Source organism: Amblyomma mixtum, chromosome 10, assembly GCF_055824585.1.
Source record: "Amblyomma mixtum isolate Tamu chromosome 10, ASM5582458v1, whole genome shotgun sequence".
Classification (NCBI taxonomy): domain Eukaryota; kingdom Metazoa; phylum Arthropoda; class Arachnida; order Ixodida; family Ixodidae; genus Amblyomma; species Amblyomma mixtum.
This window is the reverse complement of record NC_143021.1, coordinates 24905946-24927651: the sequence shown is the minus strand read 5'-3', so window position 1 is coordinate 24927651 and position 21706 is coordinate 24905946. Positions and strand designations below refer to the sequence as shown.

The following is a 21706-nucleotide window of genomic DNA, read 5'->3' as shown; positions in this document are numbered from 1 at the left end:
AACCTAGGCGGTGCGGTTTGGCAGTAATTGTAGCCACTTCGTGTGAGTGATGCATAATAAACATTATCATCAGTCCTACTACACCCACTGAAAGGCAAAGGACTTCCCTATGTCTCTAATATTAACCCTGTCCTTTGCAAGCTGCGACCATATACCCACGTAAACTTCCCAGTCTCATCCACCCACCTAACTTTCTGCCGCCTTCTGCTACGCTTGCCTTCTCTTGAAAACCACTCCGTTATTCTCAAGGACAAGCGGTTACCTTCCCTTCGCATTACATCATTACATGTCCTGCCCAAGCCCATTTCTTCCTCGTGATTTCGACCAGGATATCATTAATCCGGCTTTGTTCCCTCACCCCATCTGCCCGCTTCCGGTATCTTAACGTTACACCTATCATCAAGCGCAGACTCGCGACTGTGTTATCTTCTTGTCCTTGTCTTTTTGTGCGCAGTACCCCCCTTGTATTCACCATGATTGACCGACTAGCCCAACAACGTACGCTCTTAAACACCTATCATTTTTTTCTTTCCATAGCTTGCTGCGTCGCTCTTAACTTAAGCTGAACCATTTCCGTTAGCCTCCACGTTTCTGCCACATAGATGAGTACCGGTAAGACACAGCTGTTGTATACTTTTCTCTTCAATGATATTTGTAAACTTCCATTCATTACGTGATAGGACCTGCGAAATGCACTCCTCTCCATTCTTATTCTTCTAATTATTTCCCTCTCATGATCCGGATCAGCAGTCACTACCTGCCCTAAGTAGATGTATTCCCTTACCTCTTCTAGCACCTCGCTACCAATTCTGAAGTGCTGTTCCCTTGCGAGCCTGTTGATCAGAACTTTGGTTTTTCCAGGTTAATTTTTAGAACCGCCGTTCTGTTCCGCCTGTATAACTCATTGATCATGTTTTGCTGTTCATCGCATGAGTGACTTAGCAAGGCAATATCATCAGAGAATAACAAATTACTTAGGTGTTTTTCGTTGACTATCATCCCCAACTGTTCACAATCCACTACTCCTGTGAACAGCTCCTGTGAACAGGCGTAAATGACATAAAATTAAATATCTCCCAATTTATAACCCAAAAACTGCCATAACGGGCACTGCTACGCATTAGGAGACATGTACCTTTGTGTCCTTTTTTTCCAGAACAGTGATTACAGGGTCCTTACTGATGACTGCCGTGGACATCATAAACCTCGCCATGACAATAGCCCTGATATTTTGGTTTCGAGGCTGCGATACTCAACTGTACGGCGCCATTAAAAGCCACGATCAGGCAAGCGAACACTTTTTCTATCCCAGCCAGTTGCATGTAGGCACCCTTGCTCATTACTTCACCAACATTCATCCACCTGCTTCTATTGTTAAATCTGTTAACGGCCATTAAGCAGCTGCAGATTCTTGTGTCTCGAACAGTGAATGCAATTCTGGGGTGGCTCCACAATGCTAGTCATTCCTAAGTCTTGTCGGCTGTTCATTAGCCAAATGTGAGAAATAGGACTCGCAGGATTGAAAAAAGGCTTTTTGGTCCCTGGCCAGGCATTACAATGGTGGTTTTTCTGGCGCCAGAATCCTAGGTGAAGTTTCACCATCCGAGCTTAACACATAAGAGTGGCAGGCCTTGATACTTACTGAAACTTGTATCGGAATATTTTATTCATTCTGTTGGATTTCTAGCCGAGGAGATCACGAAAGAGCAATTGAATCAGCATGTTTAAACTAAAGCCACCACACAGGGGCTTCATAAATAAGTATACACATAATACGAACACAATTTATTTTTGAACAATCTGTAGTGTGAAACTAGATGTAGCCAGAAACTTCATTTTAACTTTTGCTTTTGCCGGCAACCCAATGGCCACAGTGCGTAGCTTGTGCTTCAGTCATTTGTCTTCACGCGTATATAAGGTATACGGCGGGGTTACGTTATTATTGTACTGATGCAGCCAATACACGAAACTCTATTCGTATATGACACTGAGTCCTAAGGTGAGTCCTGAGTCCTTCCTTCATGCGAAACGTGCAAATCATTTTGAATAATTTGTGTACCTCTCTGAATTCTTACCTTAAACCAGGCACTGGCTTTGTTGCACCTGTTGCGGTCTGAAATTAAATGTGACTTCATGCAAAATGCTTTTGGTTTAGTTAATACACCCGACGCGACTGCGCGGCTTTCACGTGATTTAAACTAGACGCGCGACACTTTTCCGTAAGCTGTGTCCTGGTGCCGAGAAAATGAGTCATTGATGCTTTTACCATACCATCCTCACGTTTAGTCTGATGGGTTGTAGTAGAGCTGAAACCAGTTCTTATTCCTTGAAAACGTGTTGCGCGCACAATCCTGGTTAGCGCTGTCTCAAGTGAAATTCCTCTGCGTGTGAATAAACGCCGTGTTTTAACCAATTCACTATGTTGGGTTAGTTGGCCAGTCATAATTCCGACATTTAAGTAAGCTCGCTACTTCGGTACGTCGGTGTATCCTATTTATTTTCTATGACCACAGCAAATATGTGCTGTTAGCGCTGGAAGCACCTTATATGTTTGTTGTTCGCTAGTGGCTGCCAACACACGACGCTAGCTGCTGAAAGGTAGACATGATGGGTCTTGAAACAGCTTGTCTCGACGAATGAAAAGTTGCATAGAGTAGCGGTTTTCAGGAGGGATACCAAACAGGTTTAAAAACCGGTTTCGTACGAAGATGTAATAAGAAGGCGCGATGAACGAGGACAAAGGTAGAACACATAGGTCAGGACCAACGCCTTTAGTTGGTCCATGCTTGAAGATGCACTATACCAAGTCAGAGTTTTACTTGATCACATTTCCGAGTAAGAGTGTCGTTTTATTATGCGAAGAGGCGTTGAAGTCGTCCAGCGGTTAAACATTATCGCGCCTTGTTTTGCAGATACTGCCGTTCTACGTAAAGGAACACCTTTCTCTGCTTACGGGGTTCACTGGCCTCTTTCTAGTTGCACTCGTAAGCTCTGCGACAAGGTAATGGTGTGAAAGGTCATAGGTGCCTATCTTTCTCGCCAATGTTTTCATTTTTGGTGACTCAGCAGTGAAGCAGTTATCTCTTAGACTAGTAATTAATTATATTCATTTGTAAAGCGCACATGAAGTACTATTTCCTCCCTGTGAAGTACGCACCGTTTAACTAGTTTTTTTCGTGCGCACAAACCCCTTTTTCTTGTAGTGTTGCAGTGAAAAAATCCACTTTTTATATCTTGCCTTGGTTTAGCATAGGTGAGGGTGAGATAATTTTTGTAAATTAGTACAGACGCATTAGTACTGTAGCATTAATCTACGGCCGCATTGGTCTGAGTCGAAATTCACGCACTACCTATCGTGCCCGCTCGAGCTCACCGCTTGTTGTTGGAACAGCACTTACAGCAAAGATTCCACTTTTTGCAGCACAATATCGTCGATCATCAATTCGGAGGCTGCCGTCCTCTACGTCGATGTACTGTCTCAACATTTCAAAAACATGGATTCCCATGTCCGATGGATAACACGTGGACTTGGTGTGTACCGTTCTACATCTGCTTTTTTCTTGCGGAAGCACTATTTCACGGGCCCAAATACGACCACGAATCTTGTGGCGTCCCTGATTTTGAGCGAAACAAAATAAGTATTGCCGCGACTGCGTTTCGACCCGCGGCGTCGTGAGCAGATCAGATTGGCTGGCCACAGCCCGACAGCACTAAGCGATCACGCCTCTTAAACTGCAGCACACTGTCGCACTGTACATTGCCCATCGTCGACAATATCAAGTTTCCTTTGTGCGTAAAGAGGTCAAATGAGTTAATCTCGATCAGAACTTAACCTGAGTTCAATATCGTAGCCAGAGAAGCTGGCGACCCAAGAAATCAAAACCATGAGCCAACCAAGCGAAACATACGCTTTCCCACGTCTACTCGGTTTAAGTACGTTAAAACCCTGCTACTTTTACAAAGTGGTTCTATACATAACGTCTTTTCTCTGAAAACGCTTTTTCCCGTGTAAACTTCTTCACCTTAAAGCGTATATTTAAATGTGCTATATATTATATTTCGATGCACCAGAGCTGGCTGACCAAAACAGGTAACTAAATGCTGGCTCAGCTACTATGGCCAGTATTAAACTCTTCGTTGCGTCCCATATTCGGACGTAAGATAACAGTCCTGTTAGTTTCTAAGAGCTAAGGGGCGATTAAATCTGCGCTTTAGCGCGTCACGATTTCCCAGTTTCTTTCAATGGGGCTCTGCAAATAAGTCATGCTGGGTGTGCTTTTCCTTTCTTCCAGCGTTCTTTCTGGGAGCTGTCATGACTCTGTACAGCTGCGTATGCTTCTACATGGGTTCCGTGACAAGCGTGAGCATTTTCTTTAACCCGTTTTTTTCTCTTTGTCACCTCCTTTTTTGGCTCCTAAACAATGGGTCCAGTCTCAAGCGCTTCAACTTTGGCCAGATCGTTCAGGCTGCATCTGGCTTATTTTGCTTTGAAGATAATCACTGAATTTCTTGAAGACATTGACGTTGTAATTTGCTCTCGCAAATAAATGCCTGCGCTTCTATGGTACGCTCCCGATTGTGTGACCACGATTGTGCTTTGCGATATCCATCATTCGTCGATGATAGTGAACTGTCCACTGCCTCTCCGGCCGTCTACTCATGCTGTGCAATCTGAAGCTCGTGCTCATTAGGACCCACGCTAAAGCAGCCACTGCCTCTTAACTGAGGAATACTAGTTTTTTGTGATGATTTCATTAACGAAAACTACATTAAGGACAACTGGGCAAAATTTAAGTAATGCAAAGCTACCATTACATAAATATTAATATGCATTTATGGAATTTTAAACGTAAAATAGAGCTTTAAAATGAATCTATATATTTCGAAAGTTTTCAATAGCAGAGGGTAGAAATGGTTTTATGCATCTTTACAGAGAGCAGATTCCTACTTTCGCATCAGAATGAAAAAATCTAACTTATTTCCTCTACCATCTACTTCACAGTGCTGTCATTACAATAAAGATATTTGCACACACTCTGTTACAACCGACACCTACAAATCAGGAATGGTTCTGGGACTGCAATATTAGTTAGAACTTACCGCTTCGGTCAATAACCCCATTTTTCCTGAAATAAGGTAAACACAGGATTGAAGAGGGTTACTAAATGTGTCGAATTTAATAGTTTTCTATCATGTGTAATTTCTATAGTATTTTTCCTTTAGTTTTCGTCATTACCTCATGTTGGGACCTTATGGCATGTGTTTATTTTTTTCACAGATATTTTTCCCGCGTTTTTTCTACTAAAAAACATCTGAAACTTAGCTGCGTGTTTAGCCTTTTTTCTTGTGCTTTTTTCGGTACATTAGACCACAATGGCAACAACTAGCGGTGGTAATCGTCCCCCTCAATGAATACGAACATTTTCTCACAAATACCTTTCAAATGAGATCGAGAGTATCGGTCTAATGCGAAGTTGAGCTCCCTTTAGCCATAATCTGAAAGATATTCGTCGATATCTTGGTTGAATAAAAAAATTAGAACACCTTTAAACTGAAGGGTGGAGGCGAAGCGTTCATTTGGTAGGTTGACGAACCACGGTTTTTTTGTGTGTCGCTAGCGAACAGGGCAGCTCACTGTTGAAAGCAGTAGGAGAGCATGTAAATAGACGCTGAAAGCGGCAGAACTGACGCCACCTTTTTGTGTATTAGAGTAATATTTTCAAGTTACAATACAATTGTATACTGCACGCCGATCGAGTTGAAGCTGCAGCTGGACATGCAAAGCAATCAGACAAAAAATTTCTTTCTTCGTGGATGCATTCTACAGTATGGCACCACTTTGTTACCCTAAACAAATCCTTCCAGCGTAGAGCACACCGTGTGTATGTTATAAAAATTAATTATCTGAAAGCTCACTCCAAAACCAGAAATGTAATATTCGTTTACACCATGATCAGAAAGTGAACAATATGACCTGGGAGGCGAAAGCGTTTAGCAACCAAAATGGGTGCCCGAGGATATTGTTTTGCACACAAGCAGGTGGAAATCTTATAATTGTGAGCTGAAGCTAAACCCATGTATTCACGCTGCTGAACTATAACGGGAAAAAAAAAACATGAAACGAAAACTCTTGATAAGCGCTTTTGGTTTCTCGACCATTTTCTGTCTCGCTTGACCAAAAATTCTGCTGTTGCTCAGGAGAGTAGAAAGCTGGGCTAGTTGGTTGATATGCATACGGTGCTGCTCGTCATCTATTCATATTCATATTCATATCTATGCAATGTTAACTAAACGACTAAAAAGTGAACTCTTGTAAATCATTGTAAAAGCGTAGCTAAATACGACTGGACTAGTTCGTTCTTTTCGTGAAGGCGCTGGCTCACCTAGCAGGGTCATAAATCTTGGCCATGGCTGCAACTGCTTTTTTACCCTTTCCGGCTGTGATGATGTACTAACCCTCCAGCACACCTTTACACGGTTTTACAGGTCCTCGAGTATGTACAGGAATGAGCAAATTCGTGTTTATAATCATAAGCTTGCTTCTGCAACAGAGGGGCGCGAGATCGTCCGACGCTCTCCTTCATGTAGGCATGTATCTCCCGCCTATTTAGATAGCCGAATTGACACTCGTGAGCCAGGTGCGAACCGTGCTTCCTGGGGAAGCACTGACCAGTTGGTCGCTCTTTAACATATGATCGTTATATGTGCACATTCAATGCCTACAGATTCTGAACGTGCAATGAGTCAGCTGAAAGCTAGAATGCAACTAAAGCCCTGTCTCTCTTTATCCTTACAGGTCATACTGATGGTGTACTGCGCTGCCACTGGTCCTTTCGTCGGGCTGCTAATACTGGCTGTGGCTTTCCCCTTCGTACACTCCAAGGTTCGGATAAACTAACTTCTTTTGTGTCTTTGAGAATATTGCTACAGTACTGTGCTGTGCTTCTCGCCCTTTCATTAATGCATCGTGTTGTTTCGTTCCGTGAGCCTTCACACTCAAATACAAAAGTTCTGAAGCAGTTTAATAAAGAAATCATTGTCTCCCTTTTACGCTAGTTAAAGTATCAACATCATAAAGCCACTATCAAAAATTGTCAGCGGCGCTAATAATTAAAGAATTCTACACACAGCGAATTTGATAAAATGGGCATTTCGTCGATTTTTTGGAGCTCTTTCAGGTTCCCTCAGATACCAGCTCGGAAGCCTCGAACCAAATGAAAAGCCTTGGTACTGTTTAGAGAATAGTTATCGAATACAGTAGATCTCTTCCTGTTTTTCTCCCAAAAGTTGTCAGAAACTAGGAGACGACGAGGTATTGAACAGTGACTTTAATTCATACACTCGCTACTACTTTTTCTTAGCACAGGTTGGTCACAGTAACGCCAAAAATTTTGATCGTAAAGTTCTGGCTGTGTATGGAAACTGTGTACACTAAGTATGCAAACTCCATGCAGTAATGAGTGCAAGGTGTGCAAACAGTATGTCCCGAATTAGATGCCACTGGGAGTTAAATGATTAAGTACGTATGTCATCCAAAGACCGCAATAGTTTACTTTTTAAGTCGTAAATTTAACGTACTTAATTAAAAGACCGGATGTGCTGCGTTTTATTTCTTTGTTCGCTCATGTGTTTACAACCATGGCATCATGTGGTTATACAGTAACAATCTACATCGTATGGGGCACTGGGATTTAGGTTTCAGGCCGCCACCACCCTTCGGTTTTCCAAACGTTTCCAAGCGTCTTCCTCGTCGCGCTCTAGGCGCATTCACCGCTTAAGCTTTTATAGAGCACACTAGCCGGGTCACGATGAAACCCAAGTATTTTACCTCAAGGAAGGAAGGGCGGTGATCTTTCGAGAGTTTTGCTGTGAAAGATTACCACGATAGACACATTACTCTCTTCGTAATGCTCTGTAATTCTCTCATCCCAGCAAATGTGTACGGGCACTCGGGCATGCTTCAGCTTATACGAGGTCTGTTAGAAAAGTATCCGACCTTTGGCCGTTGAAAAAAAACTTGCATAACTGGAGCGTTGCAAACCTAGTCATCTTTAAAGTAGTCTAGTTGGGACTCCACACACTTCTCGCAGCGGTGCTGCCATTGTGTGAAGTATTCCGAAAAGGCCCTTTTCGGAATGGAGTTTAGCTCAGCTGTCGTTGCAGCCATAATGTTCTTCCTTGTCCGAAATCGCGCTCCTTTCAATGGCCTTTTGATTTTGAGAACCAGCCAGAAATCGCAGGGGCCATATCAGGACAGTAAGGAGTCTGTTGAACTACAGGAGTCTAGTTTTTCACCAAAAAATCTGATTCTAGTGCGAGGAATGTGCAGGAGCATTGGCGCGATGGGTGCGCCAATTTCCTGTTGACCTCAGCTCCGGGTTCTTGCGCCGCACAGCATCACGTAGGCAACGGAGGACATCCCTGTAGTACTCTTTGGTCATTGTTTGACCCTGTAGAGTGCGTACTCGTGGTCTGCCACACAGAGGGTGTCAAAGAAAGCAGACAGCATCACTTTCACATTGCTGCGCAATTGGCGGGCCTTCTTAAGTCTTGGTGACGTGGAATGCTTCCACTCTGACGACTGGGATCTGGTTTCCGGGTCGTACCTGTACACCCAAGACTCGTCACTAGTGATTATGATGTTGATGAAGTCGGGTTCCCTGTTCACTGTTTGCGGAATCCAGCATGTCCTGTGAGACTTCAACACGAAGCTGCTTTTGCTCCACCGTGAGCAGCTTCGGCACGAATTTCGCCGCAACTCTCTCCATGGCCAAATCTTCGGTGATAATGGAATGTGCGGAGAAATTGCTCATGTCCACCTCTTCCTCAATTTCTCGGATAATCACGCGACAGTCCCGCATCACCATAGCGTTCAGTTCGGCAATTACCTGGTCATTTTGGCATGTTGATGGCCGATTGGAGCGTGGCTCGTTCTCCACCGATGTGCGGCCATCTTTAAAACAATTGTAACACTGCTTAAACTGTGTGCTGCTCATAGCATCTTCACCGAAAGCCGTCTGAATATTTCGAATGGTTTCCACTCGGCTGTCGCCAAGTTTATGGCAAAATTTGTTGCAGTAGCGCTGCTTCTTTCACTCCGCCATTTTCCTTGCAATAAAAAACCGACGAGAGCACTGCACACTGCCTCACTCAAACGCTGCTTCCCAGCGACTGACGCTATCGACAGGCGGGAAAAAATTCATGCATGCGCATGAAGGTCCAAGGTCGCCTGATGCAAGCGCGCTTGTCTTATATCCATCAGGTGTTCGCAAAAAAAAAATAAAGTCGGATACTTTTCTAACAGACCTCGTACTTTATCGAGCTGCATTTTATCCAGTTGCAGGTTTTCCCTAGCGCTTCCCGCTTTTAATTAAGCTTCACAAAGCAGTTTTGAAATATTTGCAGATGTGGCATTCTTTTTAACGGCGACAGCCGTAACTGGGACCCCTCCACGAGAGGTCGTTGTTGTAATTGTAGGCAAGCCGAGCCAAACCGAGAGAAAGCAAATGAGACGAAAGATTAACACAAAGAAGAATGAAAAAGAAAGAGAAGCTAAAATTCTGAAAAGACAAATAAGGGAAAGATGGGAAAAAAGAATAAGAAGGAGAAAAAGAGCAAGAAGAGAAGGAGAAATCGGAAGAGGAAGGGAAAGAAAGTGGAGGGACATCACGGATCTCACCGATTGATTTACATAAGACGCGTCCTAACTTAATGTGTCCGATTAGTTTGCACGATTTTTATCTCGCCCGCTGCACTCTGCATTAGTGTGATCAAAAATCAAAATGCGCAACCGCATTTTAGTGAAGTTCAACCGCCAGAGAGTCATTGCACGTAGAAACTTTAGCTCACGAGCTTGTCAAGGAGCGTTTGTCTGGGCAAGTTTTCCCGGAAACAACCACGTCACAAGGAAAAGAGCACTCTAACAAAGCAAGTAGCTTTCTGTGATTCGAGAACTCTGCTGGAGGGGTGCGTTTGGATTATAGCGACCGCTGTTATGAACACTTTTCTCGGCTGTGTGGTTTGGTGTTGGCGTAACACGGCGCCACGCTGACTGGCCAGCACGCAGTGAGGGTACGCATGAAGTCACTGCAACACGCCAAGGGAACGCGCCGCGATGAGCGGTCGGAGCACAGTGACGTGAAATGTGAAAGCACGGTGATGTCACGCGCACTCAACAAGAGGAGAAGTCATGTGACAAGGAATAAAACAATATTCACCACGGCAAGCACCTGTCACTGAATCTCGCATTCCACTGGGGTAATCGTCGTGCGAGTTTCGATAAGAATAGACGCCTTCCGTATTCGCCTGGGTTTATTATTGCGAAAGCAATACTACTTGCACTTTCACGCCGTTGCGTGCCGCGGCCGGTGACCACCATCGTGCCGCGGCCGGTGGCCACCATCGCGCCGTGGCGGTGACCACCATTGACCGTCATTTGACCTTGATTGCATTACATTAGATTAGATTGAATTAGATTGGATTGGATTGGATTGGACTGGACTGGACTGGATTGGATTGGATTTGATTGGATTAGATTAGATTAGATTAGATTACATTGGTTTGGATTGGATAGGAGTGGATTGGATTGGAGTGGATTGAATTGCATTGGATTGTATTGGATTGTATTAGATTGTATTGGACTGGACTGGATTGGATTAGATTACATTACATTACATTGGATTGGATTGGATTGGATTGGAGTGGATTGCATTGCATTGGATTGGATTGGAGTGGATTGAATTGGATTGGATTCCATTGGATTGGATTGGATTGGATTAGTTTGGATTCCATTGGATTGGATTGCATTGGATTGAATTCGGTTGTATAACCGATGCATCACCACAAGTCTAACCACAAGCACCACCACCAGCTACACTACCAGCTGTACCATGGCGTACGTACGGATATTGCTTTCGCAATTACCGTGCTTAACCAAGCTAAGCCACAGATTTTTTTTTCATAAAATCTTTGCCGGCTCACCCGAATAAAGAGTTTGATTACTTCGAAAGCGTAGTTCAAAATATCCAGACTGCGATGTAATTACCCAGGAACAACATGACTCCTACGAAATCGCACCGAAGTGCAGTCATCAACTCCAGTTCTTTATTCAGGCGGAGCATGACAATGCATTTTGTTTTTCTCTGCTTATTTCGGCGCGAAATTTACGCTATCGCTTCCCTATAATGTCATTAAATAGAATAACAATAAGCTGTCTCTTTCTTCATTCACTGAAACCCCACAGGGTGCTGGCATATCGACGCTGGTGACGCTCGTCCTGCAGTTCGCACTCATGTGGCACATGATCCGGAGAGGAGCGCGGCCACCGCACATGCCGGTCTCGCTCGACTACTGCCCGGAGAACAGCACCTTCACTGGTCCCAACTCCAACTCCACTGCTGTTCCCTCCGAAGATAGGTACGTATATACGATAGGTGCAACACAACAGTAAACCCTCTTTGTCACGTGGCCTGTCTGCAGCTCAGAAAAAATTTAACCGAAAGCAGAGCAAATATATATCAGTTTCAGAAAGCCAGCAGAAATCTCAACTGTTACTTGCAGCAGGAAAGTTCATGTCTTTTTGTGGAAAAATGAACAATATTTGAACGCCCCCATCACAGTAATAGTTTTTTCCTCAGGTTAATACATGTGATAGTGCTTAGGTTACACAAAAAGTGCGCGGGGAGATTTTTCCTCAGTGCAAGCTGCTGCGAGCTTGAGAAAAGGAGGTCTGCATTTGTAATGCATTTAAGCATTTAACACCTCCTACTAGTGAAGCACAGCCGAAAGTTGAAAAGAACATGTTTCCTTCCGAAACAATACCTTTTTCTTTCTAACAAAACAAAAGCGGTTGTGGTAGAATTTACTCTAATTTGCTTGCCGTACAAATTTATGTATAGGCTTGCGTAACCAACCCGTGGCATCCGAGGTGGGCGACTGAAAGGGTATCAGGAATATAGCATCAAGAAGACTAAAAAGATGCAACGTGTAACTAAACACAAAATAGATTTCATGTCAGTGAAACCAACAACAGAAAAAAGTCGACATGGTCAAGCAACATTCTAAGCATAAAAGGGTACCGGTGCTGTTATAAAGTGACAGACCAAATGCGCATGCATAGACGTGTGGTCGAGGGTACTGAGAAATGTGTTAGAACGATGAAATTATGTAAATGGCCAGGATAGAGCAGCCGCTGCAGCCGCTGCTGGCGCTGTGTGTAGCTGAGGACCACAGTCCTTTCTCTTGTATTTTACTTCGATCGTCGCTGTATTGATCTATCGATCTTTAATCTTGGTAGCGATTGTAGCCTGTAATACGACAATCTGATTAACTATGAAGGTAATAAAAACTTTAATCTTGGTAGCGATTGTAGCCTGTAATACGACAATCTGATTAACTATGAAGGTTGTTGTTGTTGTTGTTGTTGTTGTCCTATTTATTCGCCATCGAAAAGGGTAACAATGGTCTCCCCCACGCTTTCTCTACCAACTGGACTTAAATCCGATGAAGGAGATGTTCGATGTAGCGCAGATATACCTCGATATTGGTGATTTAGCAAGACGGTTTCCCTCAAACCGCCATCCACTCGGCAGAAGTACCAGCTTGCACAAGCAGTGAACGTCACTCGTACTCCTAGCTTCCTGAAATAGCGGGGCTCTGTCAGATGCTCGGCAGGCAATCTCACAGTAATGCAGACAAACTCACCCAGAAAAAACCACACCCGGAAACCAGAAAGCAGCCGAAGCAGCTACCGGCGTAGTCCAATCCGTATCGTACTCTGCGCGTGCTCGCTCCCCCGCGCTCCCTCCGCACCTCCTCTTCGTCTGCGCATTCTTGCGTGCGTTCTTTCCTGTAACACCTTTCCACGGAGGAGTGAGGGAAGGATATATTGAAAGGGCAGCGAAAGAAAGTCCAATGAGACTAGTGCAACCGGCTACTGTTGGCGTTTTTCTAGTCGCTGGCCAAGGGTGACGGAGATACGTCTCTTCATGTTCGAAACAATGCTCAGGAAAAATGTGGAGTACACCACGTGGGCAATGGTCCGGCAGGTCTTCGAGTCGGTACGTCGCGGGCCTAGCCGGGCAGCGAAACGGTAAGGCCCGAGGAATCGGTGTAAGAGCTTCGCGGCACCCCCAGCAGCGCGGATGATGCGGCGAACAAGGCCCAAGTCGTAAGGTGGGAAGGAGGGGGGTGATGGAGCTGCTTCATCAGCCGCTTGCAAATGCGCACGAGCCCTGAAAAGGTTGCGCTGGGTATCGAGGCGAGAACGATGAATTCGTTGGGCGGAGAGCAGTGGGGACACAATAGGATGAAGCAGGCCCTACTCCTTATCGAGGGGAATGGAAAGTGTTGTGCCAGAAATGACGAAGAATGGCGTCACCTGCGTTGTTTCCTGCACCGCAGTCTTGACGGCGAAAACAGCAGCAGGGACTAAACGATCCCACTTTGTGTGGGACGGAGCGACGTACGACCCAATTATTAATGTTAGTGTCCGGTTAACACGCTCCACGAGGCCATTGGACTGGGGGTGATTGATGGAGGTAGTGGAAAGTGCAATGCGAAAAGAGCAGAGGGCTCGTTCAAATTCCTCCGACATAAAGGAGCTCCCGACGTCCGTGGTCGGGAGTCGGGGCACACCATACCGGAAGACGACGTGCCGTTCCACAAACGAGACAGCATGGGCGGACGACATGTCAGGAACGGACAGTGCTCCGACCCAGTTGGAGAAGTGGTCGATCGCAACCAGAACATAGCGGTTGCCGGCGCGCGTTATCGGAAGCGGGCCCAAATGGCCCACTCCAGCCAGCTCGAAGGGAGAACTCGGTGGCGCAAAAGCCTACAGGAGTGGCTTGGGCGCTCGAGTGGTCGGCTTCCTGTACTGACACGTCTGGCAGGACGCTACGGGTTCCTTGACGTCTCTGAACGTACTGGGCTATCAAAGCGTTTCGGCACTCGTCCGTAGGTCTTGCCGCGACCAAGGTGCCCAGCCGTGGGGGCGTCCTGCAAGCCGCGCAAAACCTCCGAGCGCAGTGTTCTCGGCACCACTGGCAAAAATACGGGAGGTCGACCACGGAGCCACTTCACATGGCACAAGAGGGTATTCTCCACCTGATAGGACCTACCCACTTTCCGGCGGCTTGTGCTGGCACCAGTCCTGAGGGAGCGGAATATGGCAGCGATGTCGGTATCTTGCGTTTATGCGGTCCTCAGGTCCGTCAAGCCGTCACAGAACAGAGATGGCGAGAAAGGTAGTCGGCATCTTGATGGGCAGAGCCACGCCCATGCACTACGGTTTAATTATAGTCTTGAAGTTTGAGGGACCAGCGTGCATCCTTTGCATTCAAGTGTTTGGCGGACTGCAGCCAAGTGAAAGCGCCATTGTCCGTCACAATGGTAATGTGACGGCCGTGCAGGTAGGGACGGAGCTTCTCGACGGTTCAGACAACGGCGAGGCATTCGAGTTCCGAAGAGTGCCGGCGGCGCTCATCGTCGGTGAGCTGGCGGCTGGCATAAGCTCTAACCCTGTGATCGCCACACTCGTGATTCTGCAGCAGGACTGCGCTAAGCCCGTCATTGCTGGCATCCGTGTGGAGGATTGTTGCGGCCGCTTCGTTACCGTGCGCCAACGTAGGAGGCTCGAAAAGGGCATCCTTGACATTAAACAACGCGACCTGTTGGTCCCGTGTCCAAACCTACGCGGCGTTCTTTTTCAACGCGGTGGTCAAGGGAGCGCTTCGCTTGGAAAAGTCAGGAATGAAGCGATGGAAATAGCAGGCGAATCCAAGGAAACTATGGTGCTCTTTGGGAGTGGTGGAAGCTTTGTAGCCCGTGTGTGCTTGTAGCTTCTGAGGGTTGGGACGAATGCCATTGCGGTTCACGACATGACCCAAGTACGTCCCTTCCGCGTAACCGAAGAAACATTTTTTTTTGGTCTCAAGCGAAGTCCAGCACAGTTAAGGGCTTCGAGGACAAATATGAGGCGTCTGTGGTGCTCTTCAACCGTAGCTGCGTCGATAATTACGCCGTCTAGGTAGACCAACGCCATAGTACAGTTCATATGGCCCAAGACGCGGTCCATGAGGTGCGGGACGGTGGCCGGAGCATTCGAGAGACCAAAGGCTATGCGGTTGAACTGTAAAGACCGTCGGGAGTAACAAACGCTGTCTTTTCCGCTGCTTCTGGATGAAGCGGTACCTGCCAGTAGCCCGAAAGTAGGTCCAAGGTGGTGACGTATTGACACCCCTTCAGTCAGTCGAGGGCGTCGGCAAGGCGAGGTATTGGAGAGACGTCGAGATGGGTGACGGCGTTGAGCTTGCTGGAATCCACGCAGAAGCTGATCGCCCCATCCTTTTTCCGCACAAGGACGGCGCGAGAGGACCAGGGGCTATACGAAGGGAAAATGATGTCCTGGTCCAGCATATCGGCCATGTGCTGCTGAAGAACCCGCCGTTCAGCTCGTGCGACACGACAAGACTGGTGGTGGATGGGCCCATGACCGGCAGTGTCGATGCGGTGGTGTGTCCAGGAATTACACCCGAGTTCTTCGGCACCTACAGCGAGGCAACTGCGGTGTTGCTGCTGTAGGACCTTCAGTGCGACAAGCCCTGCAAAGGTCAGGTTGGGGCCAGAATTGAAGGACTCTCACGGCAGGGCCTCAGGTGTTGGGAGTGCAGGTGCCACGGTTGCAGGCTGCAGAGAGTTAACCGCGGAGCCTGTGCCTAAAACGTGAGCCGTGGTTAGGGGCTTCCCGTGACGCAGTACGAGAGGGTGGCCACCGATGTTAGGTACCAGCACGTGAGCCTTTCCGTTGACCACCGTCAGAAGACTACGAGGTGAGGTCGTCTAGCGGGCTGGCGCTGCCCAGCGGATGGGTTCGAAGAACACGTCGACGGGTATCTGATCGCCAAGCTCACCCCATACCTAAGTTGCCGCACCCTGTGGTAGGTAGGGCCACATCAGAAGCCGCAAACACTATGCCCACGTCGGACAGCGAAACGTGACGTCGCAGCTTCCGTACAATATCGCGCAGAGAGGCGGAGGCACGTTTCGCTGTCCGACGTATGCACAGTGTTTGCGGCTTCTGACGTGGCCGTACCTACCAATAGGTGCGGCAACTTAGGTATGGGGTCAGCTTGGCGACCAGATACCCGTCGACGTGTTCTTCGAACCCATCCGCTGGGCAGCGCCAGCCCGCTAGACGACCTCACCTCAGAGTCTTCTGACGGTGATCAACGGAAAGGCTCACGTGCTGGTACCTAACATCGGTGGCCACCCTCTCGTACTGCGTCACGGGCAGCCCCTAACCACGGCTCACGTTTGAGGCACAGGCTCAGCGGTTACCCCTCTGCAGGTGCACGTTCGGCCGACGACACCAGGAATAGTCATACGTACGCACTGAAGCCATGATCCGCAGTCCGCACCGAAGTCGCGGAGGTTGAGCAGCGATCAGAAGGAATAGCGATCGGCAACCGCTGTGAAACGCCGTCCGTACAGGTACTAGCGAAACCGCTGAACGGCAAAAACTACCGCAAGGCACTCCTGCTCAGTAATGGTAAAGTTAAGTTCAGATTTGCACAACGAGTGAATAGCATCAGCATTCATGTGTTCCTTGACACCATAACGTTGAATCATCATGGCACCAATGCCAACGCCACTATCATCAGTATGAACTTCTCTTGGGGCAGAAGGATTGAAATAGCGCAGAACTGGAGGCGATGTTAGGAGAAACTTAAGCTGGTGAAAAGGAGAATCGCACTAAGATGTCCACTCGTAGCGGGCGTCTTTGTGGAGAAGCCGCGTGAGCAGGTGAGCGAGATCAGCAAAAGGGGATATATACGAACAAAATCCCAGGAACCTTCCGTGATCCTTTGCAGTTGGAGGAGTAGGAAAGGATGCAACTGCCGCGGTCTTTTTGGGGTCTGTTTGGACACCTTCTCGGTCGAAGTGTGCCCAAGTACCAAAGTCTGACGTTCACCGAAACGACACTTCTTCGAATTAAGTACCATACGATCACGTTTCAGGCAGTCCAGTACAAGGGGACGGCGTTCGTTGTGCTCACTGAATGGTCCGCCAAAAATGACATCATCGACGTTACACATACAAATTTATAATTTCAAGCCGGATAGAAATGTGTCCATAAATCGCTTAAAAGTTGCAGGGGCATTGCTGAGCCCAAACGACATTACGTCACATTCAAAAACACCTTCCGGTGGGATAAAAGCAGTTTATTATTTTTCGTTAAGGTGCATAGTGATCTGCCAATAGCCCGACTCTAGGTCGACGGATGCGAAGTACAATGCAGCAAAAAGGCAGTCTATGGCATTAACAGTCCAGGGAAGTGGGTACACGTCTTTCTTTGTTCCAGCATTTAGGCGGTGCCATGGACGCAAAAGCGCCATGCGCCATCTTTCTTCTTGGCCAGAATGACAGTGGCGGCCCAAGGACTATAAGACTCTTGTATAATTCCCTTCTGCAAAATATCTCGAACTTGCTCATTCAGCACATCGCGTTCTGTTGGTGACACTCTACACGGCTTCAGTCGAAAGGGGTGGGAGTAACCGGTGCCCATCCGATGCCGGGTACGTGACATGGGAATCCTACGGGAATCGCTGGGCTGCGGAAAGTCAGAGATGGAGTATATTACCAGCAAGACTTCCAAGGCATCACGCTCGGTTCTCTTAAGAGCTTTGCTAATCATACGACGGAGTTGTGAGTCAGTGTCTAGAGCAGCAGAGACCTTGTCTTGTTTGGTGTGCCAGCAACGAAAGCCACAGAAGTAGGGCTGTCTTGGCTGCACATGGCGATCTTCATGTGAAGAGGTAAAACCGCTGGTTGCAAAGAACAGTTGATGGCCCACAATTGTGTCCTGCCCTGGAACACCGACACCCGGCAATGCGGAACCAGAATGAGTTTCTTTGCGCAGTTAGAATAGAGAGGCGCCACTGTGGCATCGAAGGTAACGGAAACATGGCTGCGGCATGAAACTGAGACGCACATTATAGAAAGCGCGGGCGCACTGGTATCCTCGGATACGCAAAACACATCTTCTCTAGCCGGTGTCTCCTCGAAGAGTCCAGATAGAAGGAAACCATCAACACAGAGCTCCCCAGAGCGACAGTCGACAGTTGCGCCGAACATTCGCAAAAAGTGAATACGTGGAATAACATAATGCGTACATCTCGGAAGCACTGCAAACTCCGCTGTAAAAGCCACTCCACCGATGTTTACAACAGCCCTGCATATTCTCAGAAGGCACAACACACCGCCCGCGCCTTGCAAGTTCACATTGTGTTCCCAAAAAAACATAACTTAGCGCCATGGCAGGTTCTGAAACGACAAACTGGTAATAGTGATAGTTGCACACGTATCCACTAAGGCCATTGTGGGCACACCATTCACAAGCACATGAACCATGTTCTTCAACATAACAACTAACTGAGGAATTTCTATAGGCAGCGCACAGTCTCCAGCGGCCTCACCTTCAGAGGCCGCGCTGACTAGTTTCTCGGCGAAGGCGATAGGGAACGTCGTTGCGCTGACGCAGAACGGCGCGCAGGAGAGGGAGAAAGTGGTGGAAACTTCGGTCGCAAACGCGAGAGCGGCTGCGCTGTCCGTCGGACAGCGGGTAGTTGCAGTTGCAGCCGGTTGCAGTTTTCTGCTGCAGTTTTCTTTTCCCATTTTCTAGCGCAAAGAGACAACATGAAAAATGAAACTGACCGGGCGTATTCCGCCGGTTAGCGATCAGAGCGTCTGCTGTGCAACATGCTCCTGAAAGGTGACAAGCTGCACTGAACACTTTTTTTTTTTATGAAGAGCAGTAGAGAGTTGGACAACCATGTCGAATGGTCGAATATAAGTTCGAGTATGAGACTTCGTCTCAGAGGCCCGTGATATCAGCGCGTGGTCGCCCGTGTTTCGCTTGGCCTCTCACGTTGTGTTTTATGCACTGCGCTTGATTTGCTAATGATTAGAGTGGTTTTATTTAGTGCTTTAGGATCTTTGCAACATATTGTTGCCGGATGAAGAGCTAGGCAGGGCAATGTGAAAAAAGGAGGAAGATGGAGTTGGACCCTGCTTCCCGATCGCCGATTGAACGGCACGCCACTGGCCTGCTGAACCGGCTAGAACGCCTCGGCTGTGAGATTACGGCCATAACATTGTGGTGGAGGTGCGGGGTAACGATCCTAGCTACAAACGGCGCAGCTGCAACTGTATCCTCGCCGGAGTCGCCGCCTTGCCGGCATGGAACTGCTGACCGGCACCATGCAACCTGCCGAAGCTCGAAGTGATGCTGGGATCCAAGCTGCACACTGGCCTGTGTTCACAGTGACCGATTTCTCGCAGCACTTTCTGGAGCCTCGCAGTTTCGCCGGAGCAGCAGGCGAGGACGTCGACGAGTGGTTGAGCCATTATCAAAGTGTTAGCCGCTATAATCGTTGGGACGCCGCCAGCTTTGAACGCTTCGTCGTCTCTGTAGAATTTAAATACCCCGACACCAGTACGTTCCAAGAGGAGCAACGGAAGGACCAGCACCTCACGCCATTCTTTACCGCTGCGCAGGCCCTACGGCTTCCTGTGCACTGTGTGTACGAGACGGTCTTCTGTACAAGAATGTCCACTCTACCACTGGTCTTCGCTTTGGTGCCATACGGTCTGTGCTGCGTTATTCTGCGTTTCATGCATGACATCGAACTTCGGGAAACCTGGGATCTGCGCGGACACTTCACCACAACTAAGAACGCTTTTGCTGGCCTCGTATGCGTGATACCACCGAGAAGTATGTGGCTAGCTATGCACAGTGTGCAATTCCCAAACGCCTCACTGGTACTCCTCCTGGTCTTTTCCAGCCTGTGACAACTCCCAGATCTCCTTTTGACAAGGTAGGGGTAGACCTCTTGGATTCTTTTCTCAAGTTCCATACCTGCAAGCGTTGGATTGTCGTCTGAACTGAATACCACGCTCGTTACTGTGAAAAAGCTCCTCTCCCCTCGGCTGCTGCATATTAGGTCTCTATCTTTCTGCTGCATTCTGTGATCCTGCGCCATGGGCCCCCGCGAGTTGTGATCAGCGACCGTGGCAGCCAGTTCACCGCCGATTTCGTTGAAGAACTCCTTCGATTGTGCACAGGCAGTTAAGACATTCTACCCCCTATCATCCACAAACCAATGGTTTAACGGAGTGAACCAACCGGACACTCACCAACATGCTTTCCATGTATGTACGTCGCCTCCGACCACAAGGACTCGGACTCCAACCTAACTTTTATCACATACGCATACAACACCGCTCGACATGAAATTACGGGCTACAGTCCGTTCTTCCGCCCCTATGCCAGCTCTCCACAATACACCCTGCATACCATATTCCCGTTCTCCACAGACGATGACCCTGGGACAGCTGAGATCCTCTGAAATGCTGAGGAAGCCCGCCAGCTAGCCCGCCAGAGAACTCTCGCCTCCCAAGAGCGCTCCAAAGACACTTACGACGACCATCGTCGTCAAGTCACCTACCTCCCTGGCGAGTTGGTCTGGGTTTGGCGTCCATTCAGGAAGCGTGGCTTAAGCCGGAAACTGCGCGCTAACCATGCCGGTACCTATGTAACCTTGGAGCGACTCAGTTGCCTCACTTATAGTATTGCGCGCGTCACTAGAAGCGGCCGACGTTCTGCCCGCACAAAACTCACCCATGTCGCGCGACTGAAAACTTTGTCATCCCCGTGCCGATGCCGGACTCCACCTGCGGGCTTCGCCTAAAAAAAAGATCTAGGCAGCGCAAGGAGGAAAAAGAAGAAGAGGAAGCTGTAGTTTTTGGCCCGTTGAGCCCTGCTTCCCACTCGCGAATTGAGCCACTCGCCGCTGTCCTGTTGAACCAGTTAGAACGCCTCGGCTGTGAGGCTATAGCCGCAACAATATATTTACCAAATCCGCCAGCAGATTCTTGATTATGACGATGGCAAAGAAGGCCACGCGCCCTTTACCACCAAATCAGAAGTAAAGAATAAAAAGGTAAAAAATTTTAGAGAACGGAAAAAAGTAGGAGCTCCAAGTTGTTCTATAAAAGAAAAATAGAACTCATAGCAACTGTAATGTGCGGCACATACCACATCTTCCGCCACTTCACGTCCTCACACAACTGCTTTCTCTAATTGCACAGCAGTGATATTGTCACGTAGTGGTGACTGCAGTCCGGCAAGCAGGAGAACAACGGGGATGTCTTCGAAACGGAACTCTTTATTTGGGCTGACTTGCGCCCGCAAAGAACTGAATCCTCGGCGGCGGCGTAGCAACAAGCCTGCTCGGTGGTCGTCGAACAGAATGCCCGCCGCTGTCGGCGGTGCTCTTTTTAAAGCTGATAGCGAACATTCGAGATAAATCTTGGGAAGTGACTAGAACATTCTGGAACAAAGTACAATCGGCTCCGCCTGGATGCGATCAATCGAGATAAATGTAGGCGCGTCTTGCGTCACAAACGAAGCGATAAAGCGGCGTGCCGGCAGCCTTGAAGCATGAACAAATAAACACAACAAACAAACGCTACAAAGATTCGCGACATTACTCCCCTCTCAAAGAAGCATTGACTCGATGCTTTAGAACATAATGGGGCTATAAACAATGAAAAACGTATTGTGCAAAAATAAACACCGAATGTGGAAACACGGCGTCCTTTGGCGTGCATGATAGGGCTTTAGGCGTCCGACATGGGCTACTGC

General features: G+C 47.8%; 1 protein-coding gene across 1 annotated transcript in view; it reads left to right on the top strand.

Annotated features, from left to right (window-relative positions):
* LOC149325405 (sodium-coupled monocarboxylate transporter 2-like) overlaps window positions 1-21706 on the top strand; it is a 76789-nt gene that overhangs the window by 30405 nt on the left and 24678 nt on the right. Inside the window, exons 8-13 of the mRNA XM_089564265.1 lie at window positions 1157-1286; window positions 2913-3001; window positions 3422-3531; window positions 4293-4360; window positions 6797-6883; window positions 11243-11415. Coding sequence (XP_089420391.1) covers window positions 1157-1286; window positions 2913-3001; window positions 3422-3531; window positions 4293-4360; window positions 6797-6883; window positions 11243-11415 — 657 coding nt within the window. The remainder of the gene's footprint in view (window positions 1-1156; window positions 1287-2912; window positions 3002-3421; window positions 3532-4292; window positions 4361-6796; window positions 6884-11242; window positions 11416-21706) is intronic.